This window comes from Festucalex cinctus, chromosome 11 (assembly GCF_051991245.1).
Source record: "Festucalex cinctus isolate MCC-2025b chromosome 11, RoL_Fcin_1.0, whole genome shotgun sequence".
NCBI classification, from domain to species: domain Eukaryota; kingdom Metazoa; phylum Chordata; class Actinopteri; order Syngnathiformes; family Syngnathidae; genus Festucalex; species Festucalex cinctus.
In genome coordinates this window covers 28,387,319-28,403,718 of record NC_135421.1, presented here as the reverse complement: position 1 = coordinate 28,403,718, position 16,400 = coordinate 28,387,319, and the positions used below count along the sequence as shown (strand labels likewise).

Below are 16,400 nucleotides of genomic sequence, written 5' to 3'. Positions count from 1 at the left end.
TTTCTATAATAAATCATTAATAAATAATTTGTCCGCCAATGGTATAATGATATATGATCTTTTGTTAGCTTTTCTATTTTTTTTATTTCAAAAAGGTTTTAGGGAAACTTATTTAGGTTTAAGCTCTTTTTTTTTTTTTTTTTTTTTGTCAAAACATTTGAACCCACCCTTCAACATCCATCATAACCTCCCCTCTCCCATTTGTGGTCATCTCTGATGTGGTAGCATGCCCCCCCCCCCCCCCCCCCCGCAGCCAGCCTACTTCATGTCCAGTGTGTAGACAAAGCGTGCAGTGTTACTCTGCTGCCGAAAACATGAAGAATCCTCCCAGCCCCCCCCAGGTCACATCACACAGCAGAGATGCACATCATAAAAGCGCACGAAGGGCAGCAACGTATAATGCACGAGACTAATGGAGAAGGTCGACAGAGAGTTCACATCCACAGCCTGATCCTCGGATAAAAGACTTAAGCGGAAGTTCAAGATTCTATGCCAACTTGTCAAGTATATAAATTCAAAAAAAAAAAATGGACCCTGTATGGACCCCCCCCCCACCACCACCACCATAAAAGCCGAAGAATTATTTGACAGAACCTTGCAATGGAGCGTAATAAATCACGCGGGCCGTTTGACTGCTAATAGGCTCCATTTAACTCATTCACTCGCCGCCATTTTCACATTTCGCAATCCCGTTCGCTCCCGGCTGTTTTACTGGATTTTGATTGATTTTGCAAGGCCCACAGAATATTGTGTTCAGTTGCTATAAAAGCATGATTAAGATTAAAGTCTCTTCTTTCATCAGGAAAAAAAAGTATATTTCTATCTGTTTCCGTTTTGCAGCAATTAGCATTAGAAGAGAGCTAAGTTTCATCAGTTTTCGCAAATCTATTTCAAATTGTAAGTAATTGAGCTTTTTTTTCTCGATGGCCCTGGTTGATCTACTTTGCTCTGCTGCCACCTGCTGGCCGTTTGTGTAATAACTACCATTTCTGCAACCGTTCTTTGCAGTTGAGAGGCTGCATCAAAGCCTTCTGTATGCTCGAGCATAAAAAACACCAAAAAAACAAAAAGACGTAAACTTAAAACATAAAAAAAAAAAAAACCCAAACGTATTTACACGTTATTGGGAGCAAATGAGTTAAAAAACGAAACCCAGAGGCTTACGGACACAACTACAATAAATACTGTCGAAGGGGGTGGATAGACCAATTGAGATGTCCTGGTAACAGGGACCAACAATACTACTCATAAATTGGTCTTTTATACTGAAATAGTAATCTAATTTCTGTATATAACACTGATGAATGCAGATAATTCATTTTCAGAAGAAAAAACGTTTCTGTCTGCGCCATAAGTTTACATTTTTGAGCATATCACATGAATAAATCTCAAGTAACTGCCTTTAAAATGGCCAGTTTACTGCAGATTTGCTCTTTTTTTAAGTGCTTTATAAGTAAAGTTGAGTTGAGTTGCTTTTGCTCACTTTGGTTTTGAATTTGGAGATGGGGCACAGCTTCCATTCATAAATTAGCCACCAGAGGGTGCTGGAACTGCACAAACAAACAACAACAACAACAAAAAAAAAACTCCTGGCCTCAGTCGGTGTTTTGGTGTTTTTCTAGTGGTCGAGTGAAGGTGGCGTTCCCATCAGTGGCACACCTGAGGGGCGTTCCGAATCACTGACTTTACAGGTTTAAGGGCAACAGGAGCAACAAAAGCTTATCGGATTATTCCTTCTCCGCAGCCATTGCGCAAGTGATTCTCTAGACTTTTTCTTTCGGAATAGTCACGCGTTATATATTCTTAGTCTTGGTTTTGTTTCTATAGTGTTAAGGTTTTCACGTGTTGCTATTTGCACAGCGTTGTTTTGTTAGATTGTAGTCTGTCCTGTACAGCCTGCTTAGGCGTAGGCTACTTTTTTGTTCACTTCATTTTTCTCCTTGCCTTTTGAAAGTTTTTTTTTGGGGTTTTTTTGTTAGTAACTATTCCGGGTGTAGTGCTTTCGCATTCTGTTATTTTCCTCCTGGCATTGTGGGCCAGCTGCGTTTTCCGTTACTGTTGGTTTGAAAATCAACCTCCCAAATTGTATTTTCCTGTCTGGGCCTATACGTTTTTGGGATCTACCTTCCTGACAAAAACGAGGCCTTTTTGACACACAATGTATTCCCCCCCCCCCCCCCCCCCCCCTTAAATTGTCATTCCAGTGAAATGTTGATTAGCCGATGCAATGAAGCAGCAAACAGCACATTAATATGGCATGTGGAAATACTAAATTAGGAAGGACTTTAACATTGATGTGAAGTTTAAAACAATTAACTTAGTTGTACATTCGTCACAATTTTAAATAAAACACAATGAACACCGAGGCTCAAAAATCTGATATATAGGTTTAAAAAAAAAGTTAACTCATTCACTCCCAGCTGTTTTACTGCATTTTGACTGATTTTGCAAGGCCCACAGAATATTGTGTTCTATTTGTTATAAAAACATGGAACCTACCAAAAGAATATTTAGCATCTCTTCTTTCATTAGGAAAAAAAAGATATTTTTATGTTTCCGTTTTGCAGCAATTAGCATTGGAATATAGCTAAGTTTAACCATTATTCACAAATCTGTTTAATACAGTGTGGAAAATAATTGTTTGCAACATGGCCCCGGTTGATCTCTTATACTCTGCTGCCACCTGCTGGCCGTTTTTGTAATAACTACCTTTGAGTCAAGCGTTCTCTTTTAGTTCAGAGGCTGCATCAAAGCCTTCTATATGCTCTAGCACAAAAAAAAAACACAAAAAAAACAAAAAACGTATAAATACGTCTTTGGGAGCAAATTAGTTAATAGCATTTTTATTGGCTAATAAAATCAGGAAAAAGTGATAAGTAGCTAGCCATATATAAATACAACAAATAATAAAACAAGTTGATTAGGTGAATAAAGAAAACGAATCTCTACAACTATCCGCTGTCTAAGTGCCCTTGAAGTGCACTTAACCCTAAATTGCTTCCATGTCTGCGTTATAAATGAGAAACTGTTATCAACCGCCTTACCTGGTTAAACAAAGGAAATTATTACAGCCCAATTATTATAAATGATCTGTAACAATTAGCGGGAGTAGAATGTTCCCGGGGATTACAAAATTAGCAAGGTAAAGAGGGCTCTCAAGCCAAAGAACAAATGATGATAGGCCTATCACATTTTGATTGGTTTATTTTATTGACTACATTTAGCAAGGAATCAACATTATGCATAACACGTAGGCTAGGCTATATAGTACACACACGATAGTTAAACCACACACACCCACACAGAGCTTCAGAGCACCAGCTGTTATCGTGCTTGAGAGAGAGAGAGAGAGAGAGAGAGAGAGAGAGAGAGAGAGAGAGAGAGAGAGAGAGAGAGAGAGAGAGAGAGAGAGAGAGAGAGAGACACCCATTAACCCCTTGTCAACATGCATGCTAACAATGCCCCCCACCCCACCAGCACCACCATTTTGTGGCGCTCCCTGGAGGCACTTCCTACTTCCTACTTCCTCGATTCTTCATTCATGTAGTGACGGCAGGTATAAAATCGATCCGAGTCACGGTCAACATGTCCGTAAATGTTTGGAAATACATCCTCATTATTCTCACCCTGTTCGGAATCATCTTCCTGCAGCGCAACATCAACATTGGGGAGGTGAGAGAACTTTTACCCCCTCCTCATATAGCCTAATGAATATAATTTATACTCTGGTAGAATTTGTAAGAAGTGTGCCATTTTTTTTTAAATTAGAAAACATGACAGATCAGACAACACTTTTTTTTTTAAATTAATGGCATTCAAATAAGGCATTAAAAACAAGAAATATTAGTTGGGATATAGTTTGCCCCTTCATTTCATCATTTCCTTTCACATTTTCTTGAAGCTATGGTGAGACATTTTCTATCAAATATATTGAATTCCAACCCAAATACAATAAAGTAACAGTAAGAACAAAACACAAATCTTGCAGTGCACAAATTAATAAACACTCAAGAGAACTTAATGTCATCAATTACATTCCTACTATGATAACTTTCTTTCTTGGTAAAAAATGGGTTTGTTGATGGACTGATTGATTTAAAAGTATCCATTTTAGCTGAATGCCAATGGAAATCTTCCAGGGACTTACATCAAAAGATGATTTTTTAAAATATATCATCAAGTGACACAGACATAATATAAACCATTTTTTTACAGTAGTAACAATATTTGATGAATTGCCTTTATAAGTTATTGGTCTTCACATCAATCAACCCACGATAACACAGCGATACGACTGCCAGTCGCCAGAATGGACTTTTGCTCAGCGGCATTCTTGACCGGCATAGGAATTTGAAGGAATTGTTGTGAGTTGGTCTATCGTGGCAGCTTTTCCATAACTTGATGGCGCACTAGATAACTGCGAAGTTTAGCGTGACATTTTGACCATGTTAATGTTATTTAGCTCACCATCTAGTCGAATGAGTGGTGAAATGAACGACATCTTATAATTTGACACACAGGTTTGGTGGAATATACAAGAATTCTACAAACGATCCATTTTTATTTCCTGTCTCACGAATGTTAATTATGACATTTAATTGTATTTGAGATGTATACCAATTGATTTGGAATTGTTGATGTGAAAACTAAATAAAAAAACAAACAAATAAAATCTCAACTTTGGATCCAATGTGGCCACCAGGTTTCTCAGTTAATTATAAAAGTATTTTCCAACCTTTATTTGACCAAGCTTCAACTTCATCTGTAGAGCACTTTAAAGACAGTCATAAATGCTTATAAAATTATGTACATGAAGCAAAAAAGCAGTCATATAAAAACAAAGGCAGTTTAAACAATAAATTAATAATAAAATAATAATACAAAGAGTAAAAACACAATAAAACCCCCAAAACCATGCTCGGTCTCATGCTGAGACAAAAGCCAAAGAATAAAAAAATGTTTTAAAATAAACTCTCAAGTGTTTAGTTGAACACACGCGCAGCTGTTTTTCTGTTTTATGAACGTCAGCACATCCACTCGCAGCCATTTTCACTGTTTCACTGTTTTCCACATGGCCCTGGTTGATCGCTTGTACTCTGCTGCCACCTGCTGGTCGTTTTTGTAATTACTAGCATTGCTTCACCCGTCCTCTGCGGTTCAGAGGCTGCATCAAAGCATTGCTCTAGCTCTAGCATTAAAAAAACAACAACAACAACAATAAAAACGTATAACTACGTCTTTGGGACAATTTTTTTACGTTTTTGGGAACAAATGAGTTAATTGTTCCTTCTGAATGACATTTTACTGCCTATCACTAATGCGTCACTGGCACAGATAAATAAACAAAGGATGTAGTATACGAATTAAATACACATTTTCTGACCAATTCAGTGAAAATGGGATCATTTCCTGTGGCACAACTGATGATCGCATATCTTGTCGTCCCCTCAGAACTGGAAGTCCGTCATCGTGCCACCACCGTACAAGGTCCAGAACCGGACCCAGCCATCAATTCTATCCGAAAACCTCCCAGCAGCAGTTGTCCACAATCCCAACATCTGCTCACATCTGGGCAAGCCGCCGTCACCTGAAGAGGAGCTGGAGGAACGCAACCTATTGAACTCCATCGCCTGGCCGCAGCCGCCCTCCGGCTCCGCCCCCACCGACCTGACCCCGACAAGCGACCCGGCCCACAGCCTGTTTACGATCGTATCCTCCCAAAGCAACCGCAGTTGGCACGTGGGCGACCAGCTGGAAGTGCGGGTCCAAATGCGCGACTTCAAGGGGCGGCCCAAGCGCTACGGCGGCGATTTGCTGCTGGCTCGTTTACACGCCCCAAAATACAAGGCGGGTGTGGCCGGGCAGGTGTTGGACCACCAGAACGGACTTTATTCCGTTCGGTTCCCCTTACTGTGGGCGGGCCCGGCTCAGGTAAACATCCTGATGGTGCACTCGAGCGAGGCCATCGCCGTGCTGCGGCGGCTGAGGGACAAACGGCCCGATCGGGTCTACTTCTCCAGCGTCTTTCGCCGGGGCAATCATTCTGAGAGGACGGTGTGCAACATGTGCCTGCCGCCAGATAAGGGGCCGCTGTGCAACTACACGGACCTTCACACCGGCGAGCCGTGGTATTGCTACAAGCCCAAAACGCTCGGATGCGACACCAGATTTAACCACCTCACGGGAGGTTACGCCAAAAAGCTCATCAGCAAAAAGGACGCGTTGCTCTTTAAGAGGTTTGTGCAATCGATGATTGAATAAAGAGATTTTAAGCAGAACAAGATGTTGAACACAAATCACATTGGGGTATTGGAAAGTTATTAAGTTACTTGTCGACTATAATGCAAATTAGGGGTGTCGAAAAAAATCGATTCAGCAATATATCGCGATATGACATCGCGCAATTCTCGAATCGATTCAATAGGCGGCCGAATCGATTTTTAAACATCCATTTTTGATGGAAAAATATTCACCAAAACATCTTAGGGTTCACACCTTCAGCATAAAAGATATTAATGGAACATTAAACTTGACACGACGTGAGGAGGTAGGACTCAGACGCAGATGTAAAGTTGGCCAACAAGGCTGCAGCTTTAATAACACGAAAACCAAAACGCCTCTGAAAGAGGGAAAAAAGGCTGAACAAAAAGAGCTCTACACGGGAGATACAAAAAAGGGCACTCAAAAACAGGGACAACAAAAGGCGCTCCACAAGGGAGGAAAACCAGGGCAAACTAAAGGCGCAAGACAAGGCAAGGCAAGGCAAGGCTAGACATCAAACAAGGACTGTGGTACGAGGACTGAGAGGACGCTTCCATGCACTGAGATATGTGACACTTCGGCAACGAGGAGAGAATTCAGGTGGCTTTTATGTCCGGGTTGATTGGGAACAGGTGGTAGTGATCATGGGCGTGGACCGGTAATCAGTGAGGCTGCAGGAAGGGTAAGTGACCTGGGGTGAGATGAGAGTTAGTACTTTCAAAATAAACCGGGAACCTGACTGTGAAAATAAGAGCATGAACCGCCACTCTGGTGGCGGCGTGACAAAACTTGAATATTTTATTTCAATGCTGTTCAAACATGAAACCGATTACAACCTGTATAAGACTGAAGTTTCAGATAAATAACTAATACATTTTCATACAAATCTTACACTGTACAAGTTTCCTGATTAGTATTTTCTAAATTTGAATAAAAAAACAACAACAACAATCGACTTAGAAATTCGTATCGGGATTAATCGGTATCGAATCGAATCGTGACCTATGAATCGTGATACAAATCGAATCGTCAGGTACTAGGCAATTCACACCCCTAATGCAAATACTACAATTACTACTATAGGCTATTTTAAAAGGTGATAAATAATAGGCAACCAATTTTCAGTCTAAACATAGACTGGACGGAGATCGTTGATGTATATACTAGATAATATTCGACACGTTCCTGTGTGTACCCCACCTGCTATTGATTGTTATCTTATTGTGTCTGTTTCGGTTGCACCTATTTAAACGCTTCTTTGACGTCAGTGGCAAGAATGTCAAAGTTCCCATCCACGCTTCCACAACAGATACCATCAACGTCCTGCCTTCCTGGAACGGTACGGCAAACCTTCAGACTCATGATTCCCACTCTCTCAGGAGTTGGTCATTTATTCACATCAGTGTCTGTCAATTTAGAAAGCAGCAGTCCAAAACCGGATTCCGTCATGCTGGCGACATCTGGGTACTACTACCAGGACTTGTGGAGGCCCTTGGGCGACGTCCCCATGTCGCACTTTGACAAGTCGGATGCCATCGCTCAGTGTTTGACCAACAAGTTGGTTTACATGTACGGCGACTCCACCATGCGCCAGTGGTTCGAGTACCTGCTCAGTCTGCTTCCAGGTCAGCACTTCCAGGTCATAGCATTGTGCCAGATTGGCAAAAGTGGCAAATCCAGGTCCAGAAAGTAAAAACCCTCCCACAGTTTGGCTTTGGCCACAAGAGCTAGCTAGCAAGCTCCCTAGCTAGCACCTCATTTGCTCGTTTACCTGCTAGGGAGCTAGCGAGCTAGCAGAAGGTGCTAAAGCCAAACTATGTCAGGGTTTTTACTTTCTGGATCTGGATTTACCACGTCTGAAGATTGGTGGTGGAAAAAGTATACAATGCTGTACTTAAAAGGACATTCAGTGATCCCTAGTGCCATCTGGTCAAAGAATAGCATTAGAAGCATGCAGGAGCACACACACTACGGTGGCTCAGAGAGACCAAATTTCGCAAGCTCTCAGCTAGCATAGCGACTTGGCAGCCGTTGGGAACAAGAGTGGCTAGTGGGAGCTAGTCGGCGCCATAGGCTGGAGTGGCTAACAAGAGTGGCTAGCGCAAGGAGCTCGTTGTACCTGTTATAATAACGACACGAGAACGTGAGCTCCAGAACAGCCAACAGCACAAAGCATTATGGGACATGTAGTCCCGCATAACTACCTCGACACCTCCTCCTTTTAGCTAAAGTTATTCTTCCTCAAATAAACAGGAATAATTTGTGTGACAGCATCAACATTAAAGTACTGTCAATATTTCTGTATTATTATTATTATTATTATTATTATTATTATTATTATATATGTTTTTTGTTTTGTTAGCATTCACATTAACAGAACTTTTTTCTTCTTAAACAGCATTTTAAACTTGTTAGTTTTCTTCTTAAAATGAGCACAAAGCATTATGGGACATGTAGTCCCGCATACCTTCTTCTACACTAGTAAAAAATAAAAACTAGTAAAAGCTTGGGAGAGCAAAGCAGAAAGTGACAATGGTCGATACAACACATTTTTGCATGCCATTGGCATAAAATGAATGAATTATTAGTTCACCACTAGGTGGCAGAAGGGACCATTGAATGTCTCATTAAGTGAGTACACACACGTGTAAAAACTTAAAAATAGACGAAGAGAATAAAGATTCAGCTCATTTATTTGAAAATGTACTCTATATTACTGTTTGTTCTGGAAATTTTTAGAGTTTGTTCCTGTGAGAGAAACAAGTTTTATGGCTCTAAAATCCCCGACCGCACAATTTATACACTTTTCTCATTGAGGCATTTACATGTTCTCACATTTCTCTCTTGTTCAAACTTTGACAATGTTCAAACCTTCATAAATGTTATAAAATGGGTATATTACTGTAAAAAAATGATGCAAAATTGCACTTAGAAAAAAATCCGCGATACAGCGAGACCGCGAAAAGTGAACCGCGTTATAGCGAGGGAAGACTGTATTTCTGAGGTTTAAATTGCTTGATTGCATTCTGCCCTGCAGCCTTGAAAAAAGTCAACCTGGAGAATCCAAAGAAGTCGGGACCCTTTCTGGCGGTGGATAGCGCCCACAACATTGTGCTCAAGTACCGCTTCCACGGGCCGCCCGTCCGCATCCAGCCGGTCATGATCAGCGAGTTGCGCTACATCGCCAACGAGCTGGACGGCCTGACCGGCGGCCCCAACACGGTGGTGACCATCGGCATCTGGGCTCACTTCGCCACCTTCCCCGTGCAGGTGTACATCCAGCGCCTCCGGCACATCCGCCAGGCGGTGGCGCGACTGCTGGACCGGGCCCCGGGGACGGTGGTGGTGGTCCGCACGGCCAACCCTCAGGCCCTGAAAGGGGACATCAGCCTGTACAAGAGCGACTGGCTGATGCTGCAGCAGGACGTGGTGCTGCGCGCCATGTTGAAGGGTCTCAATGTGAAGCTGGTGGATGCTTGGCAGATGTGCTTGGCGCACCGCCTGCCGCACAACTTGCACCCGCCTCGGCCCATTGTCAAGACCATGGTAGACATGATGCTGTCATATATTTGCTGTAACTGCAGCAGGAACAAAGCATGAAAAAGAGTACTAGATGTCTCCTACTTAGTGACATTTTCACTGTATTTGGTGACTTTGACGAGCTCTGGAGCGACTTTTTTTTTTTTTTATACAGCTCAACATTTATCACTGCAGATGTGACGTTATAATGATTTGTCTTTTATTTTCCATTAAAGCTTTCTTACTTTTGAAATCAGTGACTTATATTTAACTTTTGAGCATGATCGCCCTCTTCTCTTATACTCCGCTGCCACTTGCTGGCCATTTTTTTTTTCCTTTTAAATAACTACCATTGCTTTAAGCGAGGGGTGTCCAACCTTTTTCATTTGAGGGCCACATACAGAAAATCAGAAGGACGCAAGGGCCACATCATGTTATGAAGAGAAGTTGTGTTTCGTCCTAAAAATTGTACAAATCATTTATTTGTGCTTTTGATATTTAGAAAAATGCTACAGTATATAAACCAATTTATTTGTAATATGGCATTAAGTTTATTATAGTTTTGGAATTTTCATTTTAGTTTTTATTTTGTTTTGAGTTTTATTTTTTTTTATTTTGTTAGTTTTAATTAGTTTTCAGGGTGGTTCTGTTAGTTTTTTTTTAATTAGTTTTAGTTCTTTAATAAATGCTTAGTTTTAGTTTAGTTAGTTTCAGTATTAGTTTTAGTTTTTTTTAATGTGTAGTATTGTGCACAATATTTAAAAAACACGATAGGCGCGACGTCATGATTCCGGTTTATATCAAAATAAATCTCCTAAAAATCACAATTAAAATCATCCCCAAAGGCTCATGCATTCAATTAATTACCAAAGACTAAAACAAAGGAAATGTTTGCTATAATTATAGTTTTATTTTAGTTAGTTTTGTAAACATAAAATTCATAAATTTCAGTTAGTTTTCTTTTTTTTAAAAAAAAGAATCTTCGTTTTTATTTTGTTTCGTTAACAAAATGTCTTTTTTGAATTTTAATTTTCTCATTAGTTTTAGTGAACTAAAATAACCTTTAACACATTCACTGCCAGCCCAGCAAAAATGCCTTATTTGACGTCTTTTTCCGTCAATGGCAGTCAATGAGTTAAGATGAGATGTAACCAAAATTGACGGATTTTTAAGCAAAATTTGCCTTAAAAAAGAAAAAAGGAAAAAAAGGATGCTGCAATATAATCACAAAATATATTGGCACATTGTGTTTAACACATTCACTGCCAGCCCAGCAAAAATGCCTTATTTGACGTCTTTTTCCGTCAATGGCAGTCAATGAGTTAATAGCACCTGTGTTTTTCGACAACCTCCCTTCTTACTTTGACCATCATTTTTTTTTTTTTAAGGCCAACGCAACTTAAAAAATTAAACAGTTGCATTGAAGTACTTTCTGATGTTGTGACTTGAGGGGTCCGTGCAGCAGCTTGAGAAAAACAATGAAAATATTCTTTAAATAAATAAATAAATGCTAGGCTAATGTTAAAGGCAATGTGAATTATGTGATAAATAAATAAAAATTGGTCTGAAATTTCACCCTCCCTTCTTACTTTGACCATCTCCAAACATTTTTGTTTTTATTTGATTTGAACTGAGTCAAATGGCATTTTTAGCATATGTCGCGGGCCACTAAAAACTGGACGGCGGGCCGCAAATGGCCCCCGGGCCGAAGTTTTGGACACCCCTGCTTTAAGCCATCTCTTCGTGTCAGAATGTAATTCAGTAACCGTCGCTTAAACTGTCAGCTTCTGTAGCTTTAAGCCTTCTGATCATTTTTGTTGTTGTTTTATCTTTGTTTTCCATAAATTACACCTCATGGCTATCGGGCACGAGTGAAGCTAAAACTCTTCTTTATCCTTGCGCACAGAATTGATTTAGACAAGTAAAACAGTCATTATTTCCCCTCGCAGCTGGATTGCACCCCACTTACATTTGTTATCGAACCGCTCAAGCGTGTCTTCCTCTTGCAGGCCAAGCAAGACGATTGACTTTTGGATGCTGATGATGAAACTCGAGCGTTTCTCCGAGTGCGGCTCGCCGTCACAGTTCGGCGCGCAAGTTTTCGTCGCTTTGAGGCCCTGCGAGCGATTTTGGCAGCGCGACTCTCGCAAGGCTGACGAACACGTTAAAGAGCTCGACGAACTGCACGTGGGAAAGGAAAAAGCGATTACGATAGGAAGTGGAAGGAGACGTGCTGGTGCAATCACATTTCCTGTTGAAATGCAGCAGTTCAGGGCCACTCGATGATTTGTATGTGCGGAATTAAGACATCAGACCAGATCAATAACAAAAGAAAAATAGATTAAAAATGTATCATTGTTGCCTGAGACATATGTGAATGTAATGTGCACTGCTTTTGTATTTTTTTTTAAGATAAAAGCTGACTTTGAGTCTTACGGACCAGCGGTGTCAAACATACGGCCCGCGGGCCGAATCAGGCCCGCAAAGGGGTTTAATCCGGCCCGTGAGATGATTTTGTAAAGTTAAAAACAAAAAAATACATTTTAATGTCAGACAAATTAATTAATCAGCCGGCCACAATCAAAATGTATCAAATTTGTAATTACACAATTATTATAGTAATTATAATAATTACACGGGGGAATCGTCCTGGATGTTATTATTTTATACACAACTTAAAGTTACGATTTGTTTAATTATTATTATTATTATTATTATGTATTATTTATTTTTTTAAATCATAGACATAGGCCGACATAAACGTGTTAAATACGACACAAATTCAATTTACTGCTAACACAGATAGATGACAAGGATTAGCGATTAGCGTCCTTATAACGTCATTAACTGCGTCACGCAATGCATTCTGGGAACACTATATATATATATATGCAAAACAGGTCGATTTAATACGTCCAGAACGTATACCAGCAAAGTGTTGCCGCGTTCCATTTGCAATTGTGTTATTTTTCGGAACAACATGATTACAGTTGAGCTCCATAATTTAGGACTGGTCCACAAAACTGCGTTTAAATGATGGTAGTTATATACCGTTATTTTCCCGATGCGGCCCACTTGGTAATATATTTTCCTCCATGCGGCCCCTGAGCCAACATGAGTTTGACATCCCTGCGCCGAAGGTGACATGGTAGGAAAAAACAAAACAAAAACCTTTGCGTTCCCTCGCAATCTTTGAGAGCTACAAGGACTAAAGAGCCACAACTGGCTCCAGAGTCGCAGGTTGCACACCCCTGAAGTAGACTCAGTACAAATGCAGCAGCTCTGTGATGATCTCAGAGAACTGTTAAAAAGAAAAGCAAGCAGCAGCATCGACACCAAAGAACACAACAGGCATTTCCGGGATAATGTGTGGTGTAAGTTTTCATATGGCCACAAGATGTCCCCATAGCAAACATTTCATACTCTGCCAGCAACTAAAGCCTGAACGGGTTCTGGGAAAACTGCGTTCTTATTCCAAAGCTCCTTTTCATTTTCCACTGTATGTCAGACAGGCCACTTCACTTCACTCCTGGTTTTGAAATCACGTTTAAAAGCATTCTATTTTTTCTCTGGCCTTCAGCACAACGTAATCCTGATATTTACAAGCAGTAAGCTGGCATGAATCTGCTTATATTATTTTATGTGTTTGGTGATTTTTAAGTATGTTTTTTTTTTAATATATATTTTATCTGGTTTTATTTTCTTATTTTATGTGCAGCACTTTGGTTCCCTTGTGGATTTTTAAATGTGCTATACAAATAAAGTTGATTGATTGATTGATTGATTGATTGAAATGTAATTTATTTATTTATTTATTTTTTTCCCGATGTACCAGAATGAGTGTAATGAAAATTGCACATGTGAGTATGTGGATGTATTATCGTTTATTTCTATTAATTTTATGTATTTACGCTATATGAGCAGGATCATATATTTTCTTTTATTGAAATATAACCAATTGTATTAGAAATGAAATAAGTTAAAAAAAATTATAATGAATAAGGGGTAGGACTAGATAAATTTTCAACTTCTTCCTACTCCCTTTTGAACATGCAGATTATTATTGACTGATTTTATGTTTCTTTTATGTTAAAATTTTCTTTTCTGCTGTCTCTCTGTTTGTGTGTTTATGATGTATGTTCAATAAAATCAATCAATCGATTGATTGATTGATTGATTGATTGATTGATTGATTGATTTTCTACAGATCTCCTTCAGGCGGATCTCATGTTGTTGCGTCTTTCATGTTGTACAGTGTGACACAATAAGCGTGAAACATACCTTGCGAGGACACAAACGAAGGCCATGTGGTGAGAGTAAAGCTCAGAGGCAAACACGTGATCCTTCGCCCTCCACTATACGTCGTTAAAACATGCAGTCCTAAACAGCACATTTGTTGTAAATCTCTTGAAGAGTGGAGCCAACGCTCTGCCGCCCTCCCTGTCACGGAGGGCGAACTCTTTGGCACGCTTGCAGAAAAGTGGCATGCTAATATGAAGCAGACGATTTGACTTCCAGATGTGTGCCAGCTCGTGTTTTGCCTTTGATGCGCTCGCCTTTTTTTTTTTTTTTCCCCCTTTGTGTGAACTATAGTTCACATCAACTCATTTACTGCCACTGCCAATGACAACTATAGACATCAAAAATCCAAGCAAACAGCCAGTGTTAATTTTGAAAAAAAAAAGAAAAAAAAAAAGAAAATTTCAAATTAAAATTGTAATTATAAAAAAAAAAGAAAGTTATAGTCTTCTGACTAAATTTAATTAAAGCCTTAGTCATAACTTAGTCACCTGATTGTATTTGAGTTTTAATACAACATTAGTTGACACAAATAAGGAGCAATTTTAGTCGACTAAATTGACTTCTGGAGGTCAGTAAGACCAAGACCGATCACTATGCAATTAAATTGTTGTCATCGTTGTTATGAATAACAATGAGCATTAATAACTATGACTGAAAACAATGAATAACTCAAACTAAATTCAAATTTCTTGTCAAAATTTGCACTGGCTGCTTGCTTGGATTTTTGACATCTATAGTCGTCATTGGCAGTGAATGAGTTAAAAACGGCAACAGTCAAGCAAAAGGGATGCAGCACTTGCCTTAGGCCTCATGCGGTAAGAATATGTCCAGGGGGGAAAAAAACACGAGCACAAAAAATGAATAACCACACTGGATATTAAGAATGGGAAATAATAGACATATGTGTCAGTGTGTTGTGTGCTGATAAAGCTTGTATATTATTTTGTGGTTTAGGCTACTGTCAAACTCACTGGTGCCATATTCCCCGAACAAGATTTGAAAAGTCTTCCTGGCTTGCAGGTTTCTGCAACCTGAGGCTCTGGAGCCACATGTGGCTCTTTAGTCCCTCTCGAGTGGCCCCCTTTAGATCTAAAAAAAAAAAAAAAAGTTACAATTATTATTATTATTTTTATTCATTTATTTTTTATTTTTTAGATAACTTAATGATTCAATTAAAAACAATGTAAATATTTAAAACATGTCAGATGCTTTAAGATGTTAGAAAAAAAAAGAGGTGAAAAGTAGATGAAAAAGTTCTAAAAAAAATGGCCTTCTGATGTTCAAAAACTGATGATAAAATGTCCAAGAAAGAAGAGAAAAAGCAGAAAATTGCCAAAAATGTTAGAGAATTGAACAACAACACAAAAGACAGAAAAGAAAACATTCAAAAAGTAACGATAAAATGTCCAAAAACAAAAGAAGAGAGGCAGATATATATAGAATAGAAATATTTTTGGAACTGCAAAAAAAAAAAAAAAGTCAGAAAATTGCTTTTTAAAAAATGCAGAAAGGAAAAATGTTTTCTTCTTACTGTGGGGGGCATGACAGAAAATAATTGAGAACTGAACTAAGTTCACGTAATGCTTACAGTGCATTTTAGGTTCATCCTGAAATAATCAAATATCTTTTCTGTAATTACTGTCAATTATGCGTATTGGATGTGCGGTACATAGCAACTCGGAAGTCTGGGAAAGTAACTTCGGTTTGTTTGCGGAATCCTTGTGGACTTGGCTCGAAGACACAAATTCGAAGCGGTTTCTTCCTTGGATGCAATTCAAATATACAATCGACTTTTGTGGTGCAATCCATTCGCGAATGCCAGTCAATCTTTTGTTCAAAACATAAAGCAAAAAAAAAAAAGAAAAAAAAAGGAAGGGTTCTTTTCCTGGGTCAAAAGGACGATAAGCAGTTGCTTCACCTTACGCCTTTTCAATTTCCTTGTTTACCCAGAAAAAAAATGTCGGTTTTATCTGCGTTTCTTCTGATTAATGCTGATCAAATAAACATGAACCAACCAAGCAATCAAATGTTTCTCAATTTGGCCGCATTTGCTCAAGTTTTTGTTTACAAAAGGCCAAAACGGTTTGATATTTATTAGGGCTGGGAATCTTTGACTGTCTCACGATTCGATTTCGAATCGATTTTCGATTCAAACGATTTTCGATTCAAAATGATTTGATTGACAAATGATTTCTGCTTAAATTTACAGATTTGCAAAAAAAAAAAAGTTATGATCTACTCCATGACAAATAGAGACATAAGGTGTCTTTTTTTTTAAAATTTTTTTTTTACATTTATTAATTTTGTATTGTAAGTTC

At 39.1% G+C, this 16,400-nt stretch overlaps 1 protein-coding gene and 1 long non-coding RNA gene across 2 annotated transcripts in view; one reads left to right on the top strand and one right to left on the bottom strand.

Moving 5' to 3' along the window:
* Nucleotides 1–3,442: 3,442 nt before the first annotated feature.
* Nucleotides 3,443–10,023, top strand: LOC144030477 (NXPE family member 3-like). Its single transcript, XM_077536825.1, has 5 exons — nucleotides 3,443–3,672; nucleotides 5,452–6,236; nucleotides 7,530–7,600; nucleotides 7,680–7,886; nucleotides 9,299–10,023. The coding sequence occupies exons 1-5, from the start codon at nucleotides 3,586–3,588 to the stop codon at nucleotides 9,859–9,861; spliced, it is 1,713 nt and encodes a 570-aa protein (XP_077392951.1). The 5' UTR covers nucleotides 3,443–3,585; the 3' UTR covers nucleotides 9,862–10,023.
* A 4,988-nt stretch (nucleotides 10,024–15,011) lies between these two features.
* The window catches only part of LOC144030736 (uncharacterized), a 47,687-nt gene continuing 46,298 nt past the window's right edge, over nucleotides 15,012–16,400 (bottom strand). Inside the window, exon 5 of the long non-coding RNA XR_013287347.1 lies at nucleotides 15,012–15,171. This is a non-coding gene — a long non-coding RNA (uncharacterized LOC144030736). The remainder of the gene's footprint in view (nucleotides 15,172–16,400) is intronic.